At 50.4% G+C, this 24,484-nt stretch overlaps 9 protein-coding genes across 9 annotated transcripts; 4 read left to right on the top strand and 5 right to left on the bottom strand.

Moving 5' to 3' along the window:
• Nucleotides 1–47: 47 nt before the first annotated feature.
• Nucleotides 48–2,843, top strand: BO72DRAFT_446972 (amino acid permease). The gene is made up of 9 exons (XM_040944421.1): nucleotides 48–346; nucleotides 409–563; nucleotides 613–1,013; nucleotides 1,084–1,199; nucleotides 1,246–1,423; nucleotides 1,473–1,787; nucleotides 1,918–2,247; nucleotides 2,353–2,424; nucleotides 2,530–2,843. The coding sequence occupies exons 2-9, from the start codon at nucleotides 507–509 to the stop codon at nucleotides 2,624–2,626; spliced, it is 1,566 nt and encodes a 521-aa protein (XP_040802767.1). The 5' UTR covers nucleotides 48–346; nucleotides 409–506; the 3' UTR covers nucleotides 2,627–2,843.
• A 754-nt stretch (nucleotides 2,844–3,597) lies between these two features.
• BO72DRAFT_70685 (Zn(II)2Cys6 transcription factor) lies at nucleotides 3,598–6,306 on the bottom strand. Its single transcript, XM_040950633.1, has 3 exons — nucleotides 5,287–6,306; nucleotides 5,136–5,224; nucleotides 3,598–5,026 (listed from the first exon to the last, which is right to left on the bottom strand). Exons 1-3 carry the CDS (start codon nucleotides 6,036–6,038, stop codon nucleotides 3,840–3,842), a joined length of 2,028 nt encoding a protein of 675 aa, XP_040802766.1. The 5' UTR covers nucleotides 6,039–6,306; the 3' UTR covers nucleotides 3,598–3,839.
• Nucleotides 6,307–9,564: 3,258 nt separating this feature from the next.
• Nucleotides 9,565–10,289, bottom strand: BO72DRAFT_70511 (uncharacterized protein). The gene has a single exon (XM_040950631.1). It carries the CDS (start codon nucleotides 10,054–10,056, stop codon nucleotides 9,607–9,609), a length of 450 nt encoding a protein of 149 aa, XP_040802765.1. The 5' UTR covers nucleotides 10,057–10,289; the 3' UTR covers nucleotides 9,565–9,606.
• A 2,924-nt stretch (nucleotides 10,290–13,213) lies between these two features.
• BO72DRAFT_70536 (uncharacterized protein) lies at nucleotides 13,214–14,278 on the bottom strand. The gene is made up of 2 exons (XM_040950632.1): nucleotides 14,112–14,278; nucleotides 13,214–14,055 (listed from the first exon to the last, which is right to left on the bottom strand). Exon 2 carries the CDS (start codon nucleotides 13,780–13,782, stop codon nucleotides 13,402–13,404), a length of 381 nt encoding a protein of 126 aa, XP_040802764.1. The 5' UTR covers nucleotides 13,783–14,055; nucleotides 14,112–14,278; the 3' UTR covers nucleotides 13,214–13,401.
• Nucleotides 14,279–15,114: 836 nt separating this feature from the next.
• Nucleotides 15,115–16,937, top strand: BO72DRAFT_446966 (uncharacterized protein). Its single transcript, XM_040944420.1, has 2 exons — nucleotides 15,115–15,306; nucleotides 15,387–16,937. Exon 2 carries the CDS (start codon nucleotides 15,613–15,615, stop codon nucleotides 16,576–16,578), a length of 966 nt encoding a protein of 321 aa, XP_040802763.1. The 5' UTR covers nucleotides 15,115–15,306; nucleotides 15,387–15,612; the 3' UTR covers nucleotides 16,579–16,937.
• A 340-nt stretch (nucleotides 16,938–17,277) lies between these two features.
• Nucleotides 17,278–17,518, top strand: BO72DRAFT_495064 (uncharacterized protein; the record flags this gene model as incomplete). The annotated part of the gene is made up of 2 exons (XM_040948519.1): nucleotides 17,278–17,371; nucleotides 17,445–17,518. The coding sequence occupies 2 exons, from the start codon at nucleotides 17,278–17,280 to the stop codon at nucleotides 17,516–17,518; spliced, it is 168 nt and encodes a 55-aa protein (XP_040802762.1).
• A 986-nt stretch (nucleotides 17,519–18,504) lies between these two features.
• On the bottom strand, nucleotides 18,505–18,856 carry BO72DRAFT_70399 (uncharacterized protein). Its single transcript, XM_040950630.1, has one exon. The coding sequence runs from the start codon at nucleotides 18,771–18,773 to the stop codon at nucleotides 18,558–18,560; it is 216 nt and encodes a 71-aa protein (XP_040802761.1). The 5' UTR covers nucleotides 18,774–18,856; the 3' UTR covers nucleotides 18,505–18,557.
• On the bottom strand, nucleotides 18,516–22,191 carry BO72DRAFT_526725 (camp independent regulatory protein; the record flags this gene model as incomplete). The annotated part of the gene is made up of 2 exons (XM_040950056.1): nucleotides 18,516–20,478; nucleotides 22,153–22,191. 2 exons carry the CDS (start codon nucleotides 22,189–22,191, stop codon nucleotides 18,940–18,942), a joined length of 1,578 nt encoding a protein of 525 aa, XP_040802760.1. The 3' UTR covers nucleotides 18,516–18,939.
• Nucleotides 22,192–24,054: 1,863 nt separating this feature from the next.
• Nucleotides 24,055–24,443, top strand: BO72DRAFT_70389 (uncharacterized protein). The gene has a single exon (XM_040950629.1). It carries the CDS (start codon nucleotides 24,141–24,143, stop codon nucleotides 24,396–24,398), a length of 258 nt encoding a protein of 85 aa, XP_040802759.1. The 5' UTR covers nucleotides 24,055–24,140; the 3' UTR covers nucleotides 24,399–24,443.
• The last annotated feature ends 41 nt before the right edge of the window (nucleotides 24,444–24,484 follow it).

The following is a 24,484-nucleotide window of genomic DNA, read 5'->3' as shown; positions in this document are numbered from 1 at the left end:
TGTATGCCTGATTAGAAATTGCTATGCACTCTGTGATAAGTGAAGCTGTTGGAATCCATTGCTATGCTCTTCCCTCACTTGCTGTTCTTATCAAGCCTTCCCGACAAGCTGCATGATGCATGCAATGGAAGGACAGACGACCGCCACCCCTCCAGCCACTTCATTTTTCGAATTCTCAACACTCTGTTGCTTGACTAGATTTTTCTATCGGCGCTGCCTTTGCCACATACTCACACAACGTCAAATTAGCAGACAATTGACTTCTTCCTCGTTGTATCTTGTCTATATTGACCCTAGTCCTTGCGGGGTCCGTTCACCGTCTTTTTGGCGCTCAGCCTGGGATTCAGTGAGTGTCAACTCAACGAAAATATGATGACTGGAAAAATAACATCAGGACGTCAATTTCAGAACGATCAATGGCTGGACGTCTCTCATACGACCTATCCATTCCTTCTCCATAAACGGCCAGTGAAGCACTATAGTATATATGACAAGAGCGTGACACCATGACCGGTGTTCAAGACAACGACGAGCTACTGCTGGCTCGCATTGGCTATCGACAGGTGACTTTTCTATATCTCCGCCACAAGGCAAATCCTCTAATTGAGCCAGGAATTACAACGCGAGTTCTCGAAGTGGTCGACCATCTCCTACGCTATCTCCATCCTGGGAATCCTCGGTTCGGTGCCCGCGACATTCGGTGCTCCTTTGGCCGCAGGGGGTCCGGCCACAGTGGTATGGTGCTGGTTTGTGGGCTCCTGTATGGCTCTATGCATCGGCAGCTCGGTAGCGGAGCTTGTGTCAGCATATCCCACAGCTGGAGGCATGTACTTCGTCACCAAGCATGTCGTGCCAGAGGAATATGTGCCCATCTTCTCCTGGATTCAAGGTTGGTGTAACCTCCTGGGACAAACAGCAGGGGTTGCTAGTGTGGTCTACACTGTCAGTCAGATGCTGCTCGCTGGTGCTAGTATGAACTCGGCATTGGTCGATGGGAAATACTCTTACTCCCCGTAAGCTTTCATTCCTTTTTGCTGTTTGTTTTTTATCGTTGATGCTGTATCTGGTACTGAGGCGCTCTAGATCTGCATCCGATACCGTTCTTTTGGCTGTGGCCCTCCTATGCATCCTAGGTGTGGTTTGCTCTATGACCACCAGATCATTGCACCGCATCATCGCCTGGTTTGCCCCAATCAATAGTACGTTCTCAATGACTCTGGCTCACTGATAAACCTAACGATATAGTCACCGCCACTGTCTGCATCTGCTTCACGCTACTATGGTACACGCCCAACAAACAGCCCGCCGTCTGGGTGTTTACCCACTTTACCGATGGCTCCGGCTGGGGCTCTAAGGCGTTCTCCTTCCTGCTGGGCTTCATCTCCGTGGCTTGGGTCTTAACAGACTACGACGGCACGACTCAGTGAGTCCACCGTGAATTTTGAACGTATAGATCCTCTAACTTTATCTAGCATGTCTGAGGAGACCCGTGATGCGGCCGCCCTCGGGCCGGTCGCCATCCAAACCGCCGTGCTCGTTTCTGGCACTCTCGGTTGGCTACTGACGATATGCCTCTGCTTCTGCCTCACGGACTACGAAGGCATCCTCAACACCCCCACCGGCCTTCCCGCGGCGCAGATCTTCTTGAATGCCGGCGGCCCTGTCGGCGGCTCCATCATGTGGGGTTTTGCGATTCTTGTGCAGCTGTTCACCGGCTGCTCCGCCATGTTGGCCGATACGCGAATGGCCTATGCATTTGCCCGTGACGAAGCCCTGCCATTCTCCTCGTGCGTTACTCCCCGCAAGCTCTATTCTCTACTCCCAGCCCTGGCTCCCAACCCCCCACCACCCCACGATCGATATATCTTCCCTTGAACCCAACAACCCCAAACCAACTAATCCAATCCCCACCCGAAGGTTCCTCTCCCGCATCAATCCCCGAACGCAGACCCCTCTCAACGCCGTTTGGTTCGTTGTCCTCTTCAGCATCAGCCTGACCTGCATCGCCATCGGGTCGACGCAAACTGCCACCGCCATCTTCAGCATCACCGCCCCGGCCCTCGACCTCTCCTATGTCTCCGTGATCCTCGCCCACCAAATCTACCGCCACCGGGTCAAATTCGTGCAGGGGCCCTTCACTCTCGGCCAATGGGGCCCCTACATCAACTGGATCTCGATCGTCTGGGTGACGTTCATCAGTACGGTGCTATTCTTCCCACCCCATGTACCGGTGACAGTCGCGAATATGTAAGCACACCTCCCAGAAAAAAACCCCCCCGTTACATCAAGAAAGCCCCACAAAACGCCAGTCAACAACATCCAAAAGCTCATGCGATCCACCGCGTAAACCAGGAACTACGGGATTTTTGTTGGGATATTCATCGCGGCATTTGCCCTGGTTTGGTGGTGGGCTGCTGCAAGGGGGTAAGTGCTTTCCGTTTTCCCCTCAAGTATCCTACCCCGAAGAGCCATCTTGACTGGCTCCGTGCGGATCAACAATGTCATGGTTAACCATTCGGGGTGATCTAGACGATACACCGGCCCACGGATAAACGAACAGTTCGAGCCTGTGGCCACGGAGGAGGATTATGGGACGTTTTCGGGGACGGACTCGAATGATATCTAGTTTACGATAAGACTCCGACTTTCTGGAGGGTATAACACCTACGGAAAGGTTCAGTGTCTGAGAGAGAGAGAGGGAAGAAAAGAAGTGATCATTCTATCCTGTCTCAGCCACACAAATTCTGGAACAATAAGGCAAAGACAGGGTACTCGACGCTTGGATGTGATGAGTGAGAGAGGATTCCGCATCTGGGTTTGGAAGACCGGCAAGAGAAATGAAGTGGTATTGATGAGAATAAAGTGAACAATTTCCGGGCTACATATCAAGTATTTGGGACCGCTGATTGTTGGAAGCTGATCAACGGATACATTCAGCACCTGAACCGTATGCAGCGAAATAAGGCAGAGAGACATACGAAGGAGATGAGGATGGGGTAAGATGACGCTCGTCAAGGAGACAGCCCGGCCGGCAGGTGCAGTACAGTGCAGTACGCCGACAGGATCGAAGAGATCTGTCAAACCTAATCTCAGATGCGATTGATTGCTTAAATGAATTGCGCCGTCATGCAAAGAGAGGGGGGAAGGGGCGTGGATGACTCGGAGGTAGGTAGGTACAGTACAGTACTGGTATTTCTAGCTTCGCGATTGCTGAGTTGGGCTTGGGTGCGCCACCGATGCAATGGCACGCTACGCATGCTTTACAGTATGCATATCTCGGACGATATAGACATGCTAATCTGATGGAGAAAAAAATAGGGGGAGAAAATAGGAAAAAAGGAAAAAAGACTATCATCGAAAGAAGAAAAGGAGACCATAACTGTACAATTCACAGACCCCCTTATGCATGGCTCATATAGCACCATATGGCGTATCATGACAATTCATCAGTATTCAATAATGGGAAAATGAGGAAGTCCCGAAACTCCGTCAAGAAGGTAAAAGTACATCTACCCGTGGTCTCACTGCTCTAGTTCCACAAATGAACCAGATAAGATCTCAAAGAGGTAGAATGGTATATGTGAAATTAAATATGTCCCCCGTTGGCCCGACGCCGATCCAAATCCTGTGCCTGCCCTTGCAACTGTTCATTTTGAGGGCATTCCCGTCCCAATCAACCAGCTGTGCTGTTCGCCAGCCGAAATCGTAATATGTGAAAAGAAATGAAAAAAATCAGGGTTCAAAGAGAAGAAGTACACACATGCGTTGCTGATCTGCAAGCGACTGATGTGCTCGACCAGGTCAGCCAACGAATGCAAGGAGGTCCGACGAAATCTTGCTTAAGTGATGAGAAAATCCATCTTCATGTCTTTGATGATCTTCTCCCAATCCCAGCTCTCTTCGGAGTTGTTATCCATGACTTCCCAGACCCGCTCCACGACCTTGAAGGCAGGCTCAATGTTACGGAGGTTGGAGTAAGCTTTGAGGGATTCGAACCCCTTTTTAATTCGCTCGCGTTGGCGTGGCAAGAATGCTGAGCAACCCAGCAGAAACAGGGGCATCAGCACAATGCATAATGCTCCCGCATCTTGGGGGATCTGATCCAAATACGCCAGGCCATCATCTACCACCTGGGCAATCTTTTCGCTCGGTCGGGATGGCCGAATGGTGCGGTAGAGATATACCCAGGTTGACTGCCGGTAGAGCTGTGCAAGGTAGTAATTTGGGGTGTTGGCAGCATATGACGTCTCCCAGGTTCGGATAGCCGAGTCTATCGAGACAGCGTCTCCCAAAATCTGATAATCCACTGCAGGCTCATAACCCTCGTCGAACCGCTGACGGATGCGATCTCGTAATCGAGTTACTTCGGATATGTAGTTGAACAATCCATCAAAGACACCCAGGAACATTCCCGCTTGGGCATGGGGAACAAAATCGGGAAGGCGTAAGTCACCCTGCAAGTGAGCGGGGCGGCGGTCCAGGGAGGTGATTGAGTTGGACACATCGTGATACTGAAAGAACTCCACAATAAACTGACGGAATTTCTCGTTCCGTGGCTGCTGTGTGGTTAAGAGGTACCGTGCGGCGTCCATATGTGGACGGTACTCGCCGTTAGTTTCGCCTTCACAAATTGTATTCAAGCTGAGAGCGATAGTGGAGGCAATTATGGGATCCTCCACCAGAAGCTCGGGTTCCACCGACCCGCCGGAGGAGGCGTTGATATTATCCTTGAGATCGCGAATGGCACGATGGAAATGGTAATATTTACGCTCCTTCAGCTTTGGTTCCGGATCGAGGGCCGAGAGATGTGAGCCTGACAGGCACATGAGGGAGTGCATTAACCCTCGATGCTGGGTGGCCATAGGCAAGAGGATCTCCTTAAAAGGATTGGAATCATCGTTGATCAAGGTCAGAACCCGACTAAATCCGTAGACGAAGTGGTCCAGAAATCGACGATCGATCTCAGTCTCGATACCATCGATCAGCAACGGGAGGCTGCGAGAGACCATGGAATGGGTGCGAGCCGCTGTCAAGCGAACGGAGTCAGAATGGAAGTCTGAGACGTCGTATATGGGTCCGATAAATCAAGGGGTAGAAACTTAAAGGTCGGAACAAAAGAGATCGATGATCCTTACCATCCTCGAGTTTTTGCTTGCCACTCTTCCAGATCTCTTTCGGAGGGTAGCCTTCGCACACGACGGCATTCTTCTGACAATTGAGACAACTGCGGCGGAAGTCAGAATTCATCATTGCGACCGGCTCCACATTGTATGAGAGAAGGCTTACGCTGGTTTGGTCTCATCACACTTTTTCTTTCGACGACGACAAGTAATACAGCCGGTTTTGGATCTCCCTTTGGTGATCTTGACCTGACCCCCGGGCGCTGGCAGCGGATGTTTGCGCGGTCGTCCACGTTTCCGTGGGACGTTCACGGGAACAGCCGTGGAATCCGAATGACTCGAGCTCGCATTGGCTATCGCATTTGTCGTTGTCTCCACCCCCACAGGTTTAATACTTTGCAGGTCGTCCACGTCGTCCAATTCCTCGATTTTGGGCGTTACATCGGTCATGGTCGGGTCGGCATAGTGGGTGGCGAAAATGTTGAGTCGGAAGGTCTTCGCGGAGGGCATTGCGGTCGCAGCAAATGGGTGGTGGTGGTGGTGTGACCCATCGTGGAGTTTAAAGTCCAGTTCGGCGGTGGGCGCGGTAGGCGAAGTGTCGGAAGGGTTCTCCCCATCCCAGGAAATCGGCGAGTCATTGGAAAGATCGTCCGTGGTGCTGATACTGGTGCGATGAGAAAGTGAGGAGTCATCGACTAAAGGGCAGTCGACAAAGGCGGGGATGTCGGGAAAAACCACCGAGCGGGCGGAGTCGCGACGAACAGCGGTCGGATGTGCTGACGAGAAAGCATGAGAAAGATTATTGCTGTCGGAGGAAGAAGAGGACGAGGAGGACGAGGAAGATGAGGAGGATGAAGCAGCATTAGACGGGGAGGAGGAAGGGAGGGCGAAAAGGGACGCTTTCTGCAAGGACAACATTGCACCAGACGCCGCCACCTCTCTAAGCGGGAGGTGCGTAGAGACGGTACGCAAGTGCTGGAGTGTATATATATATCGAAATGAAAAAAGTGTATTGAGTATAGAGTGTAGAGTAAGCAAGCCGGCGATGTAAGACGCAAGGAGAACGAGCGAACAGAAGAAGAGGAGGAAGAGGAGATGGAGGAGGAGGGCGGCAAGCCGGGGTTGATCTGTGACGAGCGAGGAGGGGTCTTTAAGAAAAGAGCAGCAGGGTAGGTAGAACTGTGTGGGAGGGTGGAGGGTGGTAGTGGTGGTGGTATTGGTGGTGGTCAAGCTGATTAGTAGGTGTAGTTGGTATTATTAGTAGTGGTAGTAGTAGTAGTAGTGGTAGTTGTGGTAGCGGTAGTAATAGTAGTAGTGGTAGAATGACAGTACTAATAGGAATTTAGAATAATGAAATTAATGAAAATGACAATAATAATAATAATAATAAAATAATAATAAAATCACGAATAGATGAATTCAAAGAGGAGGGGAAGATCGAACAGACACAGACAATGGATGGAAGGAAAGTGGGGAGGAACAACAAGACTTGGCTGAGATTGACTGGTTGCGCGGAAGATGGAATCAACACACTGGGTGGGGAGGCAAGGAAAGGGAAGAAAGTACAAGCAGCTGGATTGAAGTTAGTGCGTCACAGACTTGAGCAAGTTCAGTGGGTGGATGAAGGTGGATGGAGGTGGATGGAGGTGTGTGTGTGTGTCTGTGTCTGTGTGTGTGGTGTGTGCGTAGTGGGCGTAGTGGGCGTAGTGGGTGTAGTGTAGAGTAAGTTAGAGTAGTGCAGTGTAGTGTAGTTGGGAGTTGGGAGTTGGAGTACCCGTAGTGTGTGTTAGTGGCGGACAGTCCTTGGTCAGAGAGAAGTAATAGTAAGTCAATGGTCAATTAGACTAACTCCCCCAAGCTTAGAGTGAGAAGAAGGGGGAAAGAGGGGAAAGTGTCAGTGTAAGTGTCAATGTCAGTGTCAAGAGTAAAGAGAGTGGAAAAGTGTGCGAGTCTGCCTGTCTGCCTATAGAACCACAACAAACGAGGCTGGGGATCTCGTCGATCAAAGAGAAAGCGATAACTAACTGACAACCCCCAGCTTATTAAGGATACACCACGGTGAGAACAGACGCCGTCCATTTGAATGAGATGAGGGAATAATGGAAGAATCGACACAAACCGTATTGTAAGAATGGAGAACAGGATAGAATAACAGACTCCGACCCTGACCAGGTTCAACAGAAGCCAATCCCAAATGGGCAAGTCGGGGGGCCATGATACCTTAACTGAGTAGAACTTACCTAGTAGTTACCTAGTTAGTTAGTTACCTACTAGGTGCTGAGTAAGTTAATCGCTGCGCCATTCTGAGGGTTGATTCAAACAGACAAAGACACAGACACAGACACTCAAGCAGTTACAAACGGTCTCATCCCAACTAACTAACAGATGGATTGACAGCCTGGAGCTGACTGAGCGAGTCACTGACTCGCTCAACCAGTCAGACTTCAGCATTCATTGTCCGCACGCATGAACCGAGATTCGGATGGATCCCAAGTGGGCAAACTTTCTGATTGATAATTCCGGTTTTGGTAGAATCGAATCCATCACAAAAGCCCCGAGCTCACTGGAAATTGGGATGAACGAGGTACATTGTTTATTGCCTTGCGATGTGTCTGAAGGCGTATTTCCATCTTTCATAGTATACTCCGTAGATCGGTAACTTAGATATTCAATCCCAGGAAGGGAAACTCCAACTGCGGGGAGAGAAAAACGAATCGAAGAATCAGCCCTGGGAGAGAGAGCCCGGGCCTGGAGAAAGAGTTTCTAACCTTCAAGAGTTGGGCTGCCAAGCCGGTTGTTGTACAGACAGACCCTTATTGGGTCATGGCGCAACGGAGAAAAGCGACAGAGAAACTTCACTAGGATCATTTTGCCCACGAACTAGACTAGCCTAACTACACTACACTACGGTACAGCAAGTAAATACAGTACACTAATTAATAAGTACAGCACAGCGTGTACTCGTACTTAGTACTCCGATGAACAACTACCTAGGTTCTCTCCTTCTCTTGCCCTTCCAGTTCTTCCCTCTCTCCCCCCACCACCCTCATCCTCACCCTCACACCCTCACACCCCACTATCCTCCAGTTTATCCTCACTATTACTGTACTCGGTTTCTGGACCTGTCTCAGTACCTGTGTGCCTGTGTCTGTACCTGTACCTGTACCTGTACCTGTACCTGTACCTGTACCTTCCGTCCGTCCCACTACCCCTACTTGCATACACACTTACATACGCACACACATCGGAACTTGAAATCGGTGGATGCTCCCAAAACAATTGGAAAAAGCAATGTGCGCCAATCAGAGTCCCCATGCATCAAGTTCTGTTGACCACCACCGCGGATGATCCTCGTTGCTTCTCCCTCTTTGGGCAGGGAACCTCACTATCCGGCTGATGACCGGCCGGGGTTTGTGTGAGCGTGCGTGCGTGCGTGCGAGTATGGCCGGTGTGCGTGTATGCGTGTGTGCGTGTGTATGTACGTGTGGTATATGAATGTGGATGGATGATTTCCCAGGAGAGGAAACCCCCCCCCGGTCCGAAATGCAATTCCTCGCGATGATGATGCGTCGTCAGGGGTTTTACTGCCTCGCCTTCCTCTTCTCGGCAATCAAAATTCTGGTTCTTTTCTTTTCCTTTTTTCCTTTTCTTCTTCTTCTTTTGCACTCTCCCTCTGAAACTTGAGCACCGAGCACAAAATTGTGCTAGAAGCTGATCGACGGATTGCATCCGTACACCTAAGCTTAGTCTCTCCATTGAGCACTGACAGGAGGCAAATGGTCTGACCCCGTTGAGGCTCTCGGTCGGCTCCAAGACCCTCTCATGGCTTGGACCAAAAGAGAAATGCACCGAAGATCAACGTGGTACAGACCCTTCACCAGTCTCTCTCCCAGGACACACAGACACGCCCCGTCTCTCCCATCGCTTTCTACTACAAAACAGCAATACTGGGACTTTTTTCTCCCCGAGGCCATCGTCTCCTGATGACACTTTCTCACTCCCTCAGATAAATCAGGATCTGTCGGAGAAGGATGCGCAATAAGTGGGTTCCATTGCCTGCGGCGCACATTCAGATCACTGATCATGAGGCGGGGATAAGGGCCGGGCATGATACAGGCACTTCTGACGGAGACTCGTATAGATATCTTGCCTGCAGCCCACTTAGCTTACACAAGCAGAAAGTTAAATTCCTTGCTGCAGCAGGGGCCCTCCGACTTTCGATAATCTGCTTCAATTCCCAGTTGAGATCTATCTGGTCGTGGGATCTGTCTCAGGCAACATCGAGTCTACCGTATATGCTCCCCAGAAAACCGGACACGTCGAAGCAGGCCGTATGGTCGATGAGGCGTTTCCCCACACCATCTAGGATGAGTACAGCAGCAGCAGCAACAGCAGCAGCAGCATGACTGCCAGATACGGGAAGCATGGAAGTGTGTTTTCTTGTTTGAAGTCGGTAGTCTCCCCAGTCGGGGTCTTATGTAGTGTATTACGTGCATGCCGGGATGACACGGCTCAGGCTCAGCTGGACGCCACACCACCCCACGCTACTGGCCTTTCTTTGTGTCGCAGCAAGTGCGGAGAGAGGGCCAGATGCTCGGGCAGTGATCCCACCGGCCACTCGCCTCTGATCAGTCTGACCACGAACTTTAGATTGACGGTCCCCGACGAGGCGAAGGAGGATGACGTCGGAGGATCGGATCGGGGGAAATCCCTCTCCCCCATGGCGCATCTGGATTGAGTCCGGAGTCTCCAGCAAGGGGAGGGGAATGAATGGACGGAAAAGCAAGAAGCAGCGAGAATCATTCAAAACCCTCATTACGAGTACATACCCGGACAATCTGGGGAAAAGTGGGCCAGATCTTCCCTCTGTGCTCCCAGCACGGACATTCGGGGTACTGCAAAGCATCAAGCCAGCATTGATCATGTCCGACTTCATTCATTGACTGGCTTTACCTTACCCACCTCTCCCCTGCCCTCCATCCTACTACTGTAGGTACATGATCAGATGCGACCGAGGGAACCGATCGAATCCGATTCCACCGATTCATGGGGCGAGAATTGAGCAATTGAAGTCTGATGATATGGATTTAGCAGAGCAGAGAGATGATCAGCCACCAAGCTACTCCGTAATTAGCACGGCGCCTGAGCTCCAGCTAACCACTGTCATGTATGAAGCAGCTAGGTCGTGTACCTACATAACCCTGTCTTTACCTTCTCGCCTCTTCTCATAAAAGGACCGAAAGGACCAACAATGAGTTCAAGGCGCCATACACAGCCACTCGAGTTAGCATTAGCATTTCCAAGTCAGCCAATGGACGGAATGACCATTAGTCAACAACCGTGCACACAGTCCATGACTCCATGTAAGTAAGTTATGGCGGGGGGGGGGAGAGGAAGGGGGGTTAGGAGAGGCGAACGAACAGAATAGGATTGTGTGCAATTGGATGGCTTTGTCTCCGAGTGCTTGGGCCTCCTCCCATCTTTTCCTGTCTGTCGGCCACGGTTGATTCGAAACGGCTCGGGATGAAGCACTCCGTCCGGGCGGGCGCCCCATCAATCTGCCTGCCGACTAATTGGGAAATCAGAAGTGGAGAGATGAAGAGAATCATCTGTATACCGAGTACGGAGTACGTTAAACTAACTCAGCTAGCTTGACTAAACTTAACTCACCACAGGTTGGGTAGAAAGTTAAGGTAGCTTGGAGGCATTCGGCTTCCTCCCCCGGTTCCGCTGCCTCTTCTTTCTAACTTCTTGTTTGCTTGCCCCTCCACTGATTCGATTCGATTCTGACTGACTCTTTTCTCTCTGCATTTACCAACAAGAACGGTTGGGCTGGACTGGACTGGCCTGGACTTTGGGTCAGATCCAACCCAAGTCACATGGCATGGTGCCCTGAGATTCGGGTATTACCGGATATGACGGGATCTTGAGGTTCTACACTTGCTTACTGCAACCGTACAGTAACTACGGAGACAATGTACATCTACGGGAAGCATCTCGTCATCAACTTCGCAGTGACCTTCAAGTTATATATTCGAAACATGATAGACCATCACGGGTGTGCTAAGTGGGGGTGAATCCGTCACTCAGTTAGTGCTAGCGAGCTTACGGAGAGTACATTGGAGCAAAATCAGTACTTCTCAGATGTTGATCTCCTAACTATAAGTCAACCATGGCCCGAACCTAGGAGCTCAGAACCATAACCAGACCAAGACCAGCATTAGTCCACCCATGGCAGCGAGAGTTTTACTACGTATAGTGTCATCGAATCAGCAGCCCCATCCCTCAAATATGAATCCTCAAGCACAGCATGCAACTGGAACACCCGCGATGCACCCGACTACTCCCAGAACTTGACTGGTCAAATAGCCCTCTCCCTCTCCCCTCTTACCCCGACACCATCCTCCCCATCCCATCAACCACCTCTCTCTCTCTCTCTCTCTCTCTATCTCAACTTAGCCCCTCCCCTGCCCCTCCCCTGCCCCTCCCTCTCCTCTATTGCTCTATCAACAACCCAATTCTCACCCGTCACACCAATTATGTAAAAATCTTCATACCCACGTATAACTACTCACAAAGAGAAGAAAGGTTCCAGACGGTCCACCCACCCGCTCCAGACCTCTCTCTCATTCCAAGCGTCCAAGCAAAAAATCTCGATCCCATAACCAACCTTTCAACACATTCCTCAGAGTAGACTAGTCAGTACTGAGGATCGGGTATACGTACATTCCCATCCACTCACAACCCACAACCCGACTCAACCCTACTTTTAACCGGCCTGCCTGCCTGCTTAGTCAAAAAGAAAATCGTTCCTTTTGCTTTTCCCTTAGGGTTGTTGGTCTATTCCTCTTTTGGTTTCTGGGGTGGTAGGTTCGACTTTCTAGTAGACCACCAAAAAAAAAAGACTTCGCGTGCGTTTTGCGGGCGTACGTGCGTTGCGCCGCGATGCAGACAACCCGCGGCGAGCTACTAGCCTACTACTAAGTACTCGATAGTACTAAGTAACCCCCCGCCCCCTTCTCGGTCAATCATGCAGATGGATTGGGGAAAGAAGCTCTGCACTAATCTACACTTACCCTCTTTTTCCGTTATCGTACAGTAGGTTGAAAGGCCTTGGGCCCGCCCGCTTTACCCTATTTTGATGGACGCACAGGTGTGGTGGTGGTGGTGATGGGCGCTAGTTGATTGTACTTTTAAGGACGACGGGATACGCGGGAGGAGGGGGAGGGGCAGAGGGGAGAGACTGGGTTCGGTCACGTGAGTTGGTTGGGGGGATTCACATGGTGGTTAGTGAGTGGTATATAATATCTGATTGATGTTGCAGTGGATTGAGGAGGAGATGGTGTTTTGGAGTCATTCGTAGATGATCAGAATAATCCTCGTCTTGGGGTGGTTTCCAATGATTTGAGGCATTGTGAGACGAAGTCACGGAAAGCTGACTTTCTAGTTCTGGTCAGAATGTTTTGACTTGAAGTACCACAGCTAGGCCTTGAACCCAGCAGACAACCACTCAATATTTTTTCGCTTGTTTTTGAGGTGCTGTAGATCCTCATTGTCGGGGCTCGTCCCATCAGAGTAACTAGCCTCAGCAGAGGCATATCGATACTGTCGATGTTCCGCGATCAAGTCATGCAGATTGCTTGCGGCCTTGACGAACTTCAGATCCTCCATTCCGTCCCCGAGGTACCAATGTTATACCGCCTTGACGCGGAAAAGTCGAGCAAAGGCATGGTCCACTCGGTTGAGGATCTCCTGGAGTACCGTCGAGTTGCCATGTAAAGTCGGTGACACCCGGAGACTCTGCGGCGGGACGGAGCAGAAGGCTGTCTGCACGTTGCTTAGGAGTAATTCGAGCTCTATGGTTGCTGCTTTGGATGTGCTTCATCTGATCCTCGATCTCTCGCATGGAGATCCGTCCCCGACTGGCTAGAGAGCTCAGTGTTTAGTCTTGTTTATATATTTGATAATCCCAGGCCCTTGCAATCAAGCAGAACATGTCAAAAAATCAGCCCCGGTTGAGATCGCAAGAGGCCATCATGTTGCTCGAATCAAAAATCTGCTGCGTGAGATCCGAGACTGTGACTGATCGGAATGAGTGCACATGTGGCTGGTGAGTGGTGCAAAGCCCGCCATCAAGATGCTCAAATGGGCAAACGGAACCATCTTAAGAGATTGCACATATCCGGGTTTAGCTCGCTTAGAAAGTAAAGGCACACCGAGACTCCAGATATGACTGCTGAGACAAAGTAATGGAAGGCACAGTGCGTGGGATAACCGAGTCTTAAAGTGCGCATTCAAGTATATTGATGCAGCAATAGCGAAGAAATTGTCTATCGCACACCAGTGTCGAAGCAGAAAGTCTTATCCGCTTCATGAATCCAGTGTTTCGTGAAGAGCATGGCATTGCAAGGTCCAGCGACGGCATCGGAGCTTTAGCAGAGCATAACGCGGTCATCATTCGATCGGGGAACTCTTCTTTGATTCTTGAAATCAAAAGCGTGCCCATACCGGGCCTCGTCCCGCCATCTAGCAAATGGGCAATCTGGAAACCTTGATTGCAATCGCATATCTCTGCTTCTTTCCGAATAGCATCAGTCACTTGATCTACCAAATCGGCCCCTTCAGCATAGTGCCCCTGGCCCAGTTGTTGCCCGTTCCACATTGCCTAAAAACGAAGTTGTCAGGTCTAAGTAAAGGACCACCAGGACCGTATCTGATCGCATACATTGTCCCTGGCTTTAAGTCGAGAAGGATCGCGGGGAATGTACTTTCTGCCTCTCGCGTCATTGAGGTAGATATTCATTCTCTCTAGTTGCAGATTAGATGAGCCCATGTACCCAGTTTCTTCTTCTTCTTAGGGAAGTCATTGAGATATGGGGCAAGCACGGTTACTGACACGCCAGAGGAATCCAAGCCATGTTCTGAGAAACATCTGCTTGAAGACATTCAGTACCAGAGGGGCCACGGGACTATATACAATGTCGGACTTACCAGAAAGAAAAACCGTTCTGACTACCTGGAAAGCTATATATCATTCCTTTGATGTTACGAACCTCCATTTGATTGTCATACACGCTGAACAGTCTGAAAGTCAATCCAATGGAAGTCGAAAAGCCATGTGTCAGTGAGAGCCTCAAGGTAAAGCCTTTGGACAAGAGGGAAGGCTCATAATCTGGCGCATCTTGTCTAGGCATCGAGAATACAGCGTGGTCACCATGTGCTAGGCGTTATTTCTGGTAAAGCCTGCTGCCTGTCGACTCCAAATGACCGGCATACGCCAGAAATCTTCTAGCAGACAGAAGGCTACAATCAGCCACGGACTCTTGTAATGTATTGCGTATTGAAAAGGCCCCTAGCACAAAGTCAAGGCATTAGCACCGCTATCTCTTGGAGGTCTCAGCATCATTGCCAATCGTAGTCCACAATCAGAAGTTGAAGATGTCGCTCCTACATACTGTCGTACAATCATGAGTGGCGTCATTCTTCAGCTGAGATAGAGCCACTAGTTGATTCAACGAACCACCGCGAGGTCACGCTGAAGAGTTGAGCCCGACATTCAGCTGATTCCCGCGCGTGTGTTACCTCCATACCTGGGCGGCCGGAGGTTGAAGCCAATGATGGTGGAGACGTGCGGAGGCGAGCGACCGGCGAATGGCCTCAAGCTGAAAGAATGCTGAGACTCTGGGTTTGGCTGCTATTGTAGGATTGGTCATGGACAGAACATTGCTTTCAGGAAGCAGTTTTCCTTGACTGTTCAGTGCCCCTTAGCACGCAATGGCCATCGAGGTTTGGGGTGAGCAGTCGCTGCCTGCAACGGACCGAGTAGTCAGCATTATCCGCTCATACTTTTTCAGACCGACAGGATCTTCGAAGACGTTCTCTGTTGAGTATATAGAACTGAGGCATTCATCGACAGGTCAAGGCGGAGGCGGCGGCGCCCACTCGGAAGCGGGCCGCGTCCCTTCCCTCTCTCCCCACCCCCCCTCTCCCCAATCAAGCGACTACCGACAGCTGAGGCTACCTACTACTAAGTTACCAGGTAGTGACCAAATGCGCCATCTCAACTTTCGTTCGTCAAGTTTTCCCTCAAAGCCAGCCTTACAATCCCTTCCTCAATGGCAGAGCCAAAGAGACAGAGGCAGAGACAATTTCGTCACAGGTCCCGAAACGGATGTCGAACTTGTCGGTCTGTAACCACCCCTCAAACTGGAACCAAACTGCGCCCCCGGCTCGCTTTTACTGATCCACGGCCATCCCGATCTGCAGAGCCAGACATGTCAAATGTGATGAGACACCTGGTGCGTGCAATCAATGCACCTACACCGGACGCCACTGCGAATACGATGCTAGCCGGTTGCCACGCATCTCCGGAGCAATTGCAAGGACCATCTGGCCACAATCCGTTCTACAGATCGCCCCAACTACCCGACCGGATACCAGCACTGACGAACAACGATGCTTTGGCATTTTCTTCCATCAAACGGCGCCCAGGATGGCCGACTGGTTCAATTCGGAGGTATGGCAGCGGATAGTCCTGCAGATCAGCCATGCGGAGCCGGCTGCCTACCACACCGCCGTGGCTCTAAGTGCGCTTCACGAGGATGTCGAGATGCGCGGCCTTTGCCGCACTGGCAAGCAGAGTATGCATGATTCGCATCATCGCTTTGCGTTCGAGCAGTATGGCAAAGCGATGGTCATGCTCCGGCGACGCTTGGCGTCGAATGATCCTCAGGTCCGGCTGGTGGCCTTGATATGCTGTATCACTTTCATCTGCGTCGAGCTGCTTCATGGCAGCTACAAGAGCGCGGGCGTGCATCTGCGGAGGGGAGTGCAACTCGTGGAGCAGCGGGATGGGTACTGGAGGCATCATCCGAGACAAGGCTCGCTCCCTACCGCACAGCTCCGCTACGGATCTGCGACCGAGGCTGCCCTGGTCCAAGCCTTCATGGTGCTCGATGTGCAAATAGCACAGTACGAACAATCAGATGCCCTGACGCTCGAGCAATCGACAGACCAGAATGCTTACCCGTCTGTGACCAACAGTCATGGCAGCCTGATGCATGAGCAATCAACAGACCAGGATACCTCCCTGACTGGGTCCAGCAGCCTTGGTAGCAACGCATTTGGAAGCCTCTTAGAAGCTAGACAGCGAATCAATATCCTCATGAGCAAGGTATCACACTTCCGAGGGTCCTGCGAAACTCTTTTGCACGACAACACAAAGGAACCGGCCGTGGTGCAGCAGGCGACAGCACAGCAGGACATCATGCTAACTCAACTGAGCGAGTTCGCGGTATCTTTCGAAGAGCTTGTGGCGCGTCGTGACCCTGGCTCTTTAACCGAGGAGGAGAGGCGCAATATCGCCCTGTTGCGCCTGCAGCATCTGTCGTTGCTAAAGCTGGTGGATATAAACCTGGCCGCTTCGGAGGTCATTCCGGATCGCACTTTGTCAAAGTGAAACAGACCAATGGGCTCGTAAGGGCCTTCTATACCAAGCCTCGAAGCTGCAGCCAGAGAAGTAATCTCGAGTTTTCAAGTTTCGAAGTTTGCTGGTAGCTAACTGGTAACTCGGACCAGTTCGGCAAAGCAAGGAGAGCAACCATAATCTATAGAGTCATCAGCACATTTGAGATGAGTGATTAGATAGTGTCGACCAGTGTACATAGTCTCTGGCTCACCGCACAAGATAATTGTCCAGCACGGATGAATCATCCAGTAACCCGGTGATTGACTCCCACTATGTGTGACTGACTACCAGACATAAATGGTAAAGAGCCGAGTTCTGCCGGCGCCACGACCGCATTTAAAGGGGGTAGCGGTAGTGATCCTACCACCGTTCGGTGACAGCCATAAAATGAAGTCGACTATGTGATTGCTGCAGTTCAATTCCACGCGCAATATGCCCATTTCCAAAGGAGATGGCATGTAATCAGTTATATGCCGTAGTGTCCGATCACAAGCCTTCCACCCGAGTCTCACTTGGACCACGCAGGAGGTGTGGTTACTGATCCGCAAAGATCGAGTCAATTGTCCAGGCTTTCACGAACTGCCCGGCCGTTGACGCTCTGAGCCAAGGCAGGGCTGCAGATGCCGGTGATATATCCGCCCCTTCTGGAATGACTGACTGACAGAGGTGCAGATAGCGGGCAGAGACAACATGACTCCTCCGCGACTGGCCTCCCCGCCCAAGTGTGACTGCACCAAAGTCAAGAGCATGACCATCTCAGCCCCCGACCCCTTCTCCAAACTGTGTACCTCGGCTCGGACATTCAAAGCATGTAACCCGTGAACGCAGGGAGAAAGCTCACCGTCCACGACCCGCAGTCTGCTCCAGCTGCGCCTCGACCAAGTCGCCTCGTCAACAGCATCGCAGCCAACCGAGCGTTGCCCGCGGATGACCACCTATTCTTCTTCGGGGAATGTTGATTGATAGAGTAGAGTGACTGCGGCAATTAACTAAATACCTGCCCTGAAACCCGGAAGACAGTTTCCCTCTGCGAAACCTACCTGCCCGTATACTGGGTCGAGATGGATCCCAGCAAACCATTTCAATGCCCGTGGCTCTGCGGCTCAGCTACATACAGCACACCAACAAATTCCGAGCTGGCAGCAAATCCATTGCGGGTCTCTCCCTCCTCTGTAACCTCTGTAAATAAACCCTTCCGCGGCCATTGGCTCGAGTGGGTCAGCGCTGGGCGGGCGTTTCAGCGATCTTCAGGGACGACTAGTCTGAATGCAAGCAAGCGGGGGGACGTGGTGTTGCAGATTTCAGCTGGGTAACTTAGTAGACGAATTGTCGTAGAATGATCAAAGAATGGAAGAACTAGACTAGGCAGATTTGTTTCACCGCTCGTAAAATGAGGAGGACTGGATTGGGGATCCAGTTATGTGCCCGCCATCCACCTCAAGGACTACTAGGTATGTACATCCTCAGGTCAGCCAAGTATCCTTCCTATCTGGTCTGGCTCCACCGGGGCAAATTGATCAGGGTCATCTCAAAACATATATTCTCAATCCTGTTACATACCTACATTCTGAGAAGCAGAAATCGGGCGAAAGTGGGCGTAAGTTGGCACCTGTTTCAACGTGAATGAAAAGGCCCGGAGTTACCGCCGAAAAGATTGAGGTCACTCGATATTGCAATATATCTTTTGATTAGCTTATGGTTTTGAATGAGGCCAGGCGCAAACCTGGGAGCTGGTTGTGCATGGACCCAGTCGGCGTGCAGATGAGCCTAGGCTATACTATAGTTGTCTGCTGAGCCAGGTGAGACAGCAGGTTTGTGCCAATTATTCACAAGTGGGGTTGACCACATAGACAACAATGGCGGCAGTGCTACAATGACTACAATGACTCCAGGAACCGTGGGTGTCAGGTGCAGGAGTTTGCAAAGATGAATTTAAGATGTTTCTTATAAATTCAACGTTATCATCGTGACTAGTCACCGGACTGACCGATCCCATTGCAATTCTCGACCTCAACGCAGGATTGAAAAGAAGTCACCCGTGACATATAAAAAATCCCACCCATGCTGTATAGTAATGCACCTCTTTGTACAACGCCGATTCTGTGCAAATAAGACCAAAAACAACACCATAAACCAGACCGAATGGAGAATAGAAACAATGTCGTAGGGCTGGGGGGCATGACCATTTCAATCTGAATAGCTCAACCGGGTGCAAAATGCTAAATCATGTACAAGAAACAAGGGATATAAGGCAGACGCGAGAAGATTGATGCTAGCGACAACACAACGAAGTGACAACAGCTTGCGAAGATGATGAATGATAGTGAGAGACATATCTCAACCATTGGCTGCTTAAGCTGTGAAAACTCGATCAAGTTGTCTGAGAGCCCGCATATCTTCCCCACCGAATCCGATCTTTTCGCTAGGGATGTCCTTGGGCCCCTCCGCTCGCCCTGTTGCCGGAACTGGAGGAGCGGTTATTGAGGGTAATCCGCCAGACGGTGCGCCGTTCATTAGGGAACCAATGCTGGGTACAGCAATGCCGGAGCTATTAGGCTCGAGAGGCTTGGAGACCACCGCACTCGGGGGAGGGATATGAATGGCGTTGGATGGAGGCTGGTTCAAAAGCCGGGGGCTCCGCACAGCCGGGCCAAGGCCGTTGCTGTGTGATAGAGGATGTGGTTGCGTGCGTGGAGACGCACGTCGAATATCCGCGTGGTGTGCGAGCTCTGACGGGCTTCGATGCAGCATCTCGTGCGCTTCAACTGGTGTGCGTGGCGACCGACTTGCAAGCATCTGTACAGACGATGGGGGCAAGGCCGGAGGCATCGCAACCTCAACCGCATGAATTGGTCGCTCGTGGGGCGTTTGCAAACCGGGGGGCTGCGGAGGTGGCGGTAGAGGAGTACCTGGTGGTAAGGACGCAGGATGATGATGATGATGATGATGAGAATATGCGACATGACTACCGGCCGGAACTGGAGGTAGATATGAGGGATAGTGATGAACCGGAACAGGCGGCGTGGCCAGGGGAGTTGGTGGCCATGTGTACGACGTCGTGTATGGGGGAGCATGCGTAGCAGCGGCGCGAGCATACGGCCCCATCGGATGAGGAGGTACGTAGGCTGCACCGGCCATGGGGCCACGAGTCACGACAGGAAGATTCTGCTGATCGTTGACCGTAGATTCTGGGTAGAGTCCCTTCTGGGGTCGAACATGTCGCAAGGCCGGATCTGTTGAAGGTTGCTGGAGATTGGCAGCAGACGGGTGCGATCTTGAGTAATAGCTGATGAGATGGAGATGCTGTCCGGTCGAGGTGGTGATGCTGAACGACTGTTTCATCAATCCATCGGGTTTATATCGATAGCCATCAGGTCCTTCGTCCACGCCGTCCCCCCGATCGTCGTCGCTGCCTCGCGCACTATCTGGGGTCTTTCCCCCTCTTGACATTGTCGTTTGTGCCACACCAGTTCCTCCTCGCTTGCCCTCCATTTCGCGATAAGTTAGGAAACTGCCAGAGACCCGGCTCGCACTCCAGGATTTGCCATCGGTCCATCTTCGCATACCCGCCTCCCTTTCATCCCAGACAAAAACTGAACCCGAGCGGATTAACTGACGTTCTTTTTCCGACAGTCGTCGTTGTACTCGGGGGAGAAGGCCAATGCGACAAGCTTCGAAGAGGATGATGGCGTCCGCTGGGGTGCGGACGTGGCCGTGATACGTCTCCATCCACCTTCGGTGATCTGTGTAGGTCCCCGTGATGACGGTTGGTTTGAGCGCCAGGGCTGGGTGATTCGTAGGGTACAGAATATTGAAAGTCGAGTAGAAGCCGAGGCTACTCAATGCTGGTCCCTCTGACGACAGAGGGGAGTTGGTTTCTGCGCCGTGCTTCTTTGTGTGTGTTAGAGAATCAATCACGGTAGTGGATATTTCCCGATTAGGAAACTGATGCAGCCCGGGCGGTATCGGCTTTGATCTTGCCACAGCATCCACAGAAAGTGAACGAGGATCTAATGGTAAGAAGAAACGAGGTTAATTTGCTATCTATGTATATTAGAATGGGAATGAGGGGGTCGAGGGGATAGTGTAGAGGGGGATGGAATGTAGATGGAACCAAGGCAGCAAGGAAGGGAAGAGAAAGTAGGGAGTAGGGATGGGCACAACTGATAGGAGAATAAAGAAGGAATGCAGTCAAGCGGACCGACTCAAGCGTAAAGATATACAAAGGATGCTGAGACAAGGAGGCTACATAATGCAACGAACGGGTTCACCAGTTCAATTACTTACAGTGGGAATAATTGCGGGTTTGAGCGTTGCTGCTGCAGTCACAGGTAGAATCGGAGATGATGAGAGAGTTGTAGGAAGGGTAGATGGTGGTAGGAGAGAAGAAAAGAATAGGCAGAGAAATACTGGAAAAATGATTATTATAATCCGAATGGTAATCAAGTCCAACTAAAATAAAATAAAATAAATAAAATCCGAGGGGGGAAAAGAAATAGAAAATAAAATAAAAATATTCAAGTGAAGAATTAGCATCAAAGATAGGGTGGGGAACCAACCTAACTTTGAACCCCACAGGGTTAAGCAGTTGTGTTTTGGTTTATTGAATGAGATGGAAATAATGTTACTCAAAAATCTGGGTCGGATTTAATTGCGTGTTCGCATGAGCATCGGCTACAGCTGAATACACATTAGTAATCTAGTACATGGACTGGATTATGTATAAGTGAAGTTGAATCGGTGTTGCATAAATAGTTATTGTTTTGAATAGTTAGCAGCAGCAGCCCTCCTGATTTATGAGTATCTTCCTCGCTGCTTCTTTGACTACATCCGCCTCTCTATTTTTGCCTCATGGTCTCTCGGGATTATGAACTAGTGTAACTACTTATCCATTCGTGATTTCAGCCCCAGCCAGGGTCAGAGGATGATGGCTTGGACCTCTTCTTTCTAGGCGCCATGCGAAAGATCAGCCAGCCAGATTCAACGACCAAGAAAAGTGGGTACAGATTAAGAGGAGGCCGCAGCAAATGATTTCATCTGATATTATTTCGTTGCTGGATTTATCACAAACAAAGCGAACCTTGTTTTTAACCTTTTCTTTTTCGCCTAATGTTCATCCATGGTACTGGAGAGCGAGGCTGGTGGGTGAGTTCGTTCGCTTCAATTTATCATTGCGCTATGCCTAGGAGCATGACTGTCGGGTCAGCTAAGCTCCAGGTAATTTAACCTCTCCTGAGTCGTACCAAAACTCTCTCGGGAATGTAAGTATAAGTGTGCACAGTTATACTTTCACACACTACAGGTAATCCTATAACCAGCAGTCAAGCAGTGAACCTAAGAAGAGGGGGCTCATTCACGGGTGGAGTCTAAACCCAGACAGGCAATCTACTTGCAAGAGGTAGGTTACTCCTACAAGGTAGTTTTAACATCATCATCATCATCGTCGTCGTCGTCAGCATTTGGACTGCATGTACTGTATACCACGACCGACACCCAGAGTAACCGGTTGCATATGTGATGGGTAGTACAAACTCCTGCCTACAGGGCTGTAGGATTCCCACATACCGGATGTCCATTCCTTAGCAGGTTGATATCGATTAGCATCCAAGGATGATGATACCATAGCACCTGGCACTATTCTCCTTGCTCATGGGTCTGCTGCCCTACCATCCTTAATGCTATGGTAGCTACATAATAATAAGTTACCTAGATGAGAGACAGCGGAACCAAATCTCGGCTACCCTCTCGGGGAGGGGGGGACAGAGTTGTCTTGGCCGTCAGAACTCATGATTCAGAGAAATTGAGAATATTCTAAGTAATCTGAGCAAAAAAACCCAGAAAACATGGGCAGAATATTGTAATACACTAGTAAGATACCAGTGGCGCTCTGATCGCTTGAAACCAACCGGAAATTGATTAGTGCGCCACTTTCTGAAGCTTAAGCTTAATCCAACACGAGGAACCTTAAGCTCGCTTAGAGAAAAATCAAAAGCAGACCTCGGGACGGACAAGGTCTTGCCTACCAGGTTCCCACTTTCCCTTTTCCTTTTCCATCCCCCCTCCATCCCCCCTCTTCCTCTCCCCTTCATGACCTCCACTGTGGCTGGGAATCCACTTTGTTCCATGGCCGACTTTTCAGTTCCTGTCGAAGTCTTGAGTCGTGTTATGAACTTATTTGTACCGCCGTATAACTCTGAATTATGTATCCGTGTCGTCCGGATCTTACTTTTCCTGGTTCGGGTTTTCATTGCAATGATTGCATGCATTGTGATATAGCTGAGTAGCTGGCTTCAGCTCTCCACTGTTCATCGAATCTTTTACCCGCGGCCTAGAAGGAAGGCCGGCATGGATCATCGGTATTGTGAATTTGTGACGAATCAATACTCACCCTACTCATACTCATCTCATGAAGGCAAAAGAGCATAATATTATTATTGACAACTAGCTCATTCCTTCAATCCTCAAGCAAAACGGGCTTACATAGAGTGCATTCCCAATGATTTAGGGTTAGATCATCCCCGGGTTACGCAGCGGTTCCGCCCGAAAGAAAAGTGACCATTTCTGGTCAAAGCTGACGACATTTTTCCCTTGGGGTTAGCCCGCCGGGCTAGCCGGTGTATATGATCCATGTCTGACCGTCTTGACTCAGAGCAGAGAAAATGATCGTTCATTTCCCTCGGATTACCGGCTATCGGCAACCCAAGCGACAGCCACTGTGGCGGTTTGAACTCGTATTGCTGGCCATCTGATCTCCAGATCTGAATCAATCATTATTCACGGCCTGCCTCGATTAAACGAGCCCTTCAATAGCAGGGAAGCAGAAGATTTCCGCATCGGAGTGATCAAATAGCCTGAGCGGGGGTTTTTGCGCACGACAACAGCGTGAATACACTGACAAGTAAGCGATTTGCGATGATCCGATTTAGCAAACCCGCCATCACGGAGCTCCCGGGCTGACTCCAAGCTCCATCGCGTCGCCGGTTTTTGCCCCCAACTTGTTCGAGGCTCTCTCTCCCTGAAACCATCCCCATCCTAGTCTCCGTAGCAAGCAGGGGTCGGTGGTTCGGCTAGACTGACAGGTCCGGTAACTCACACTCCACCCAACTCAGCGCAAGGTTACTGTACAGTTCTTTCCCTCTGCTGCAGATTTATCCGCCGGTTGGCAACCAGAATTTACCAGGCATGAGCAGAAAACCCCAAACCCATGAAAAGCTTGACAAATCTTATCCAGAACGGTGGTTCGCCTGACACAACTGTCTGATCAGTAAGATAGTGGATCTCAATGATAGCTGACCATGGTCAGATAGTAAGCAGGTACTATTAGACTTCGGATGGCAAAGTTTAACTCTCACGTAAACGACAGTTTAAACTACTCTAGGATCAGTCATATGCACAGCGATCGGCCACGTAATACCTGATCTACCTACTCTTTTGCTGGGCGACTTATCAAACTGTAGGCGACCTCTTCCGCTGTCCTATCAGTGGGGAGAGGAGTGAGTAAACTTTTGCGTTGCGGGCGCGACTTTTACTCCCCGACCTTTTCTTACTCGTACATGAGTACGGTCTCCGTGCCTCTGTTTCTTTCTTCTTTCTTCTTTTCCTACTATGTAATTTTCGCCTCGAGAAATTCCACCAGCCCTGAGACGCGCCAGTTAGGCTCTTTTTGGCTGTTGGAACCCTCCCCCGGAACTTATTGTCCAGTAGACATGGCCACTTCGGTGATAAAGTTGCGGGCGCAAGGTCGAGCTTTGGCCGTCCGCAATCGCTTGGGCTTACTCTTTTTCTTTAGTTTTAGTTCCAAAAAGGATTGATTCGCTTACATATGACAATCCAACTTCCCTTTTTTTTTCTCTTTGGTGCAATTTTAATTTTGTTTTTCCTTTGTTCTTTTTCTCCC

This window comes from Aspergillus fijiensis, assembly GCF_003184825.1.
Source record: "Aspergillus fijiensis CBS 313.89 unplaced genomic scaffold BO72scaffold_16, whole genome shotgun sequence".
Taxonomy (NCBI): Eukaryota; Fungi; Ascomycota; class Eurotiomycetes; order Eurotiales; family Aspergillaceae; genus Aspergillus; species Aspergillus fijiensis.
This window is presented reverse-complemented; position numbering and strand designations above follow the sequence as displayed.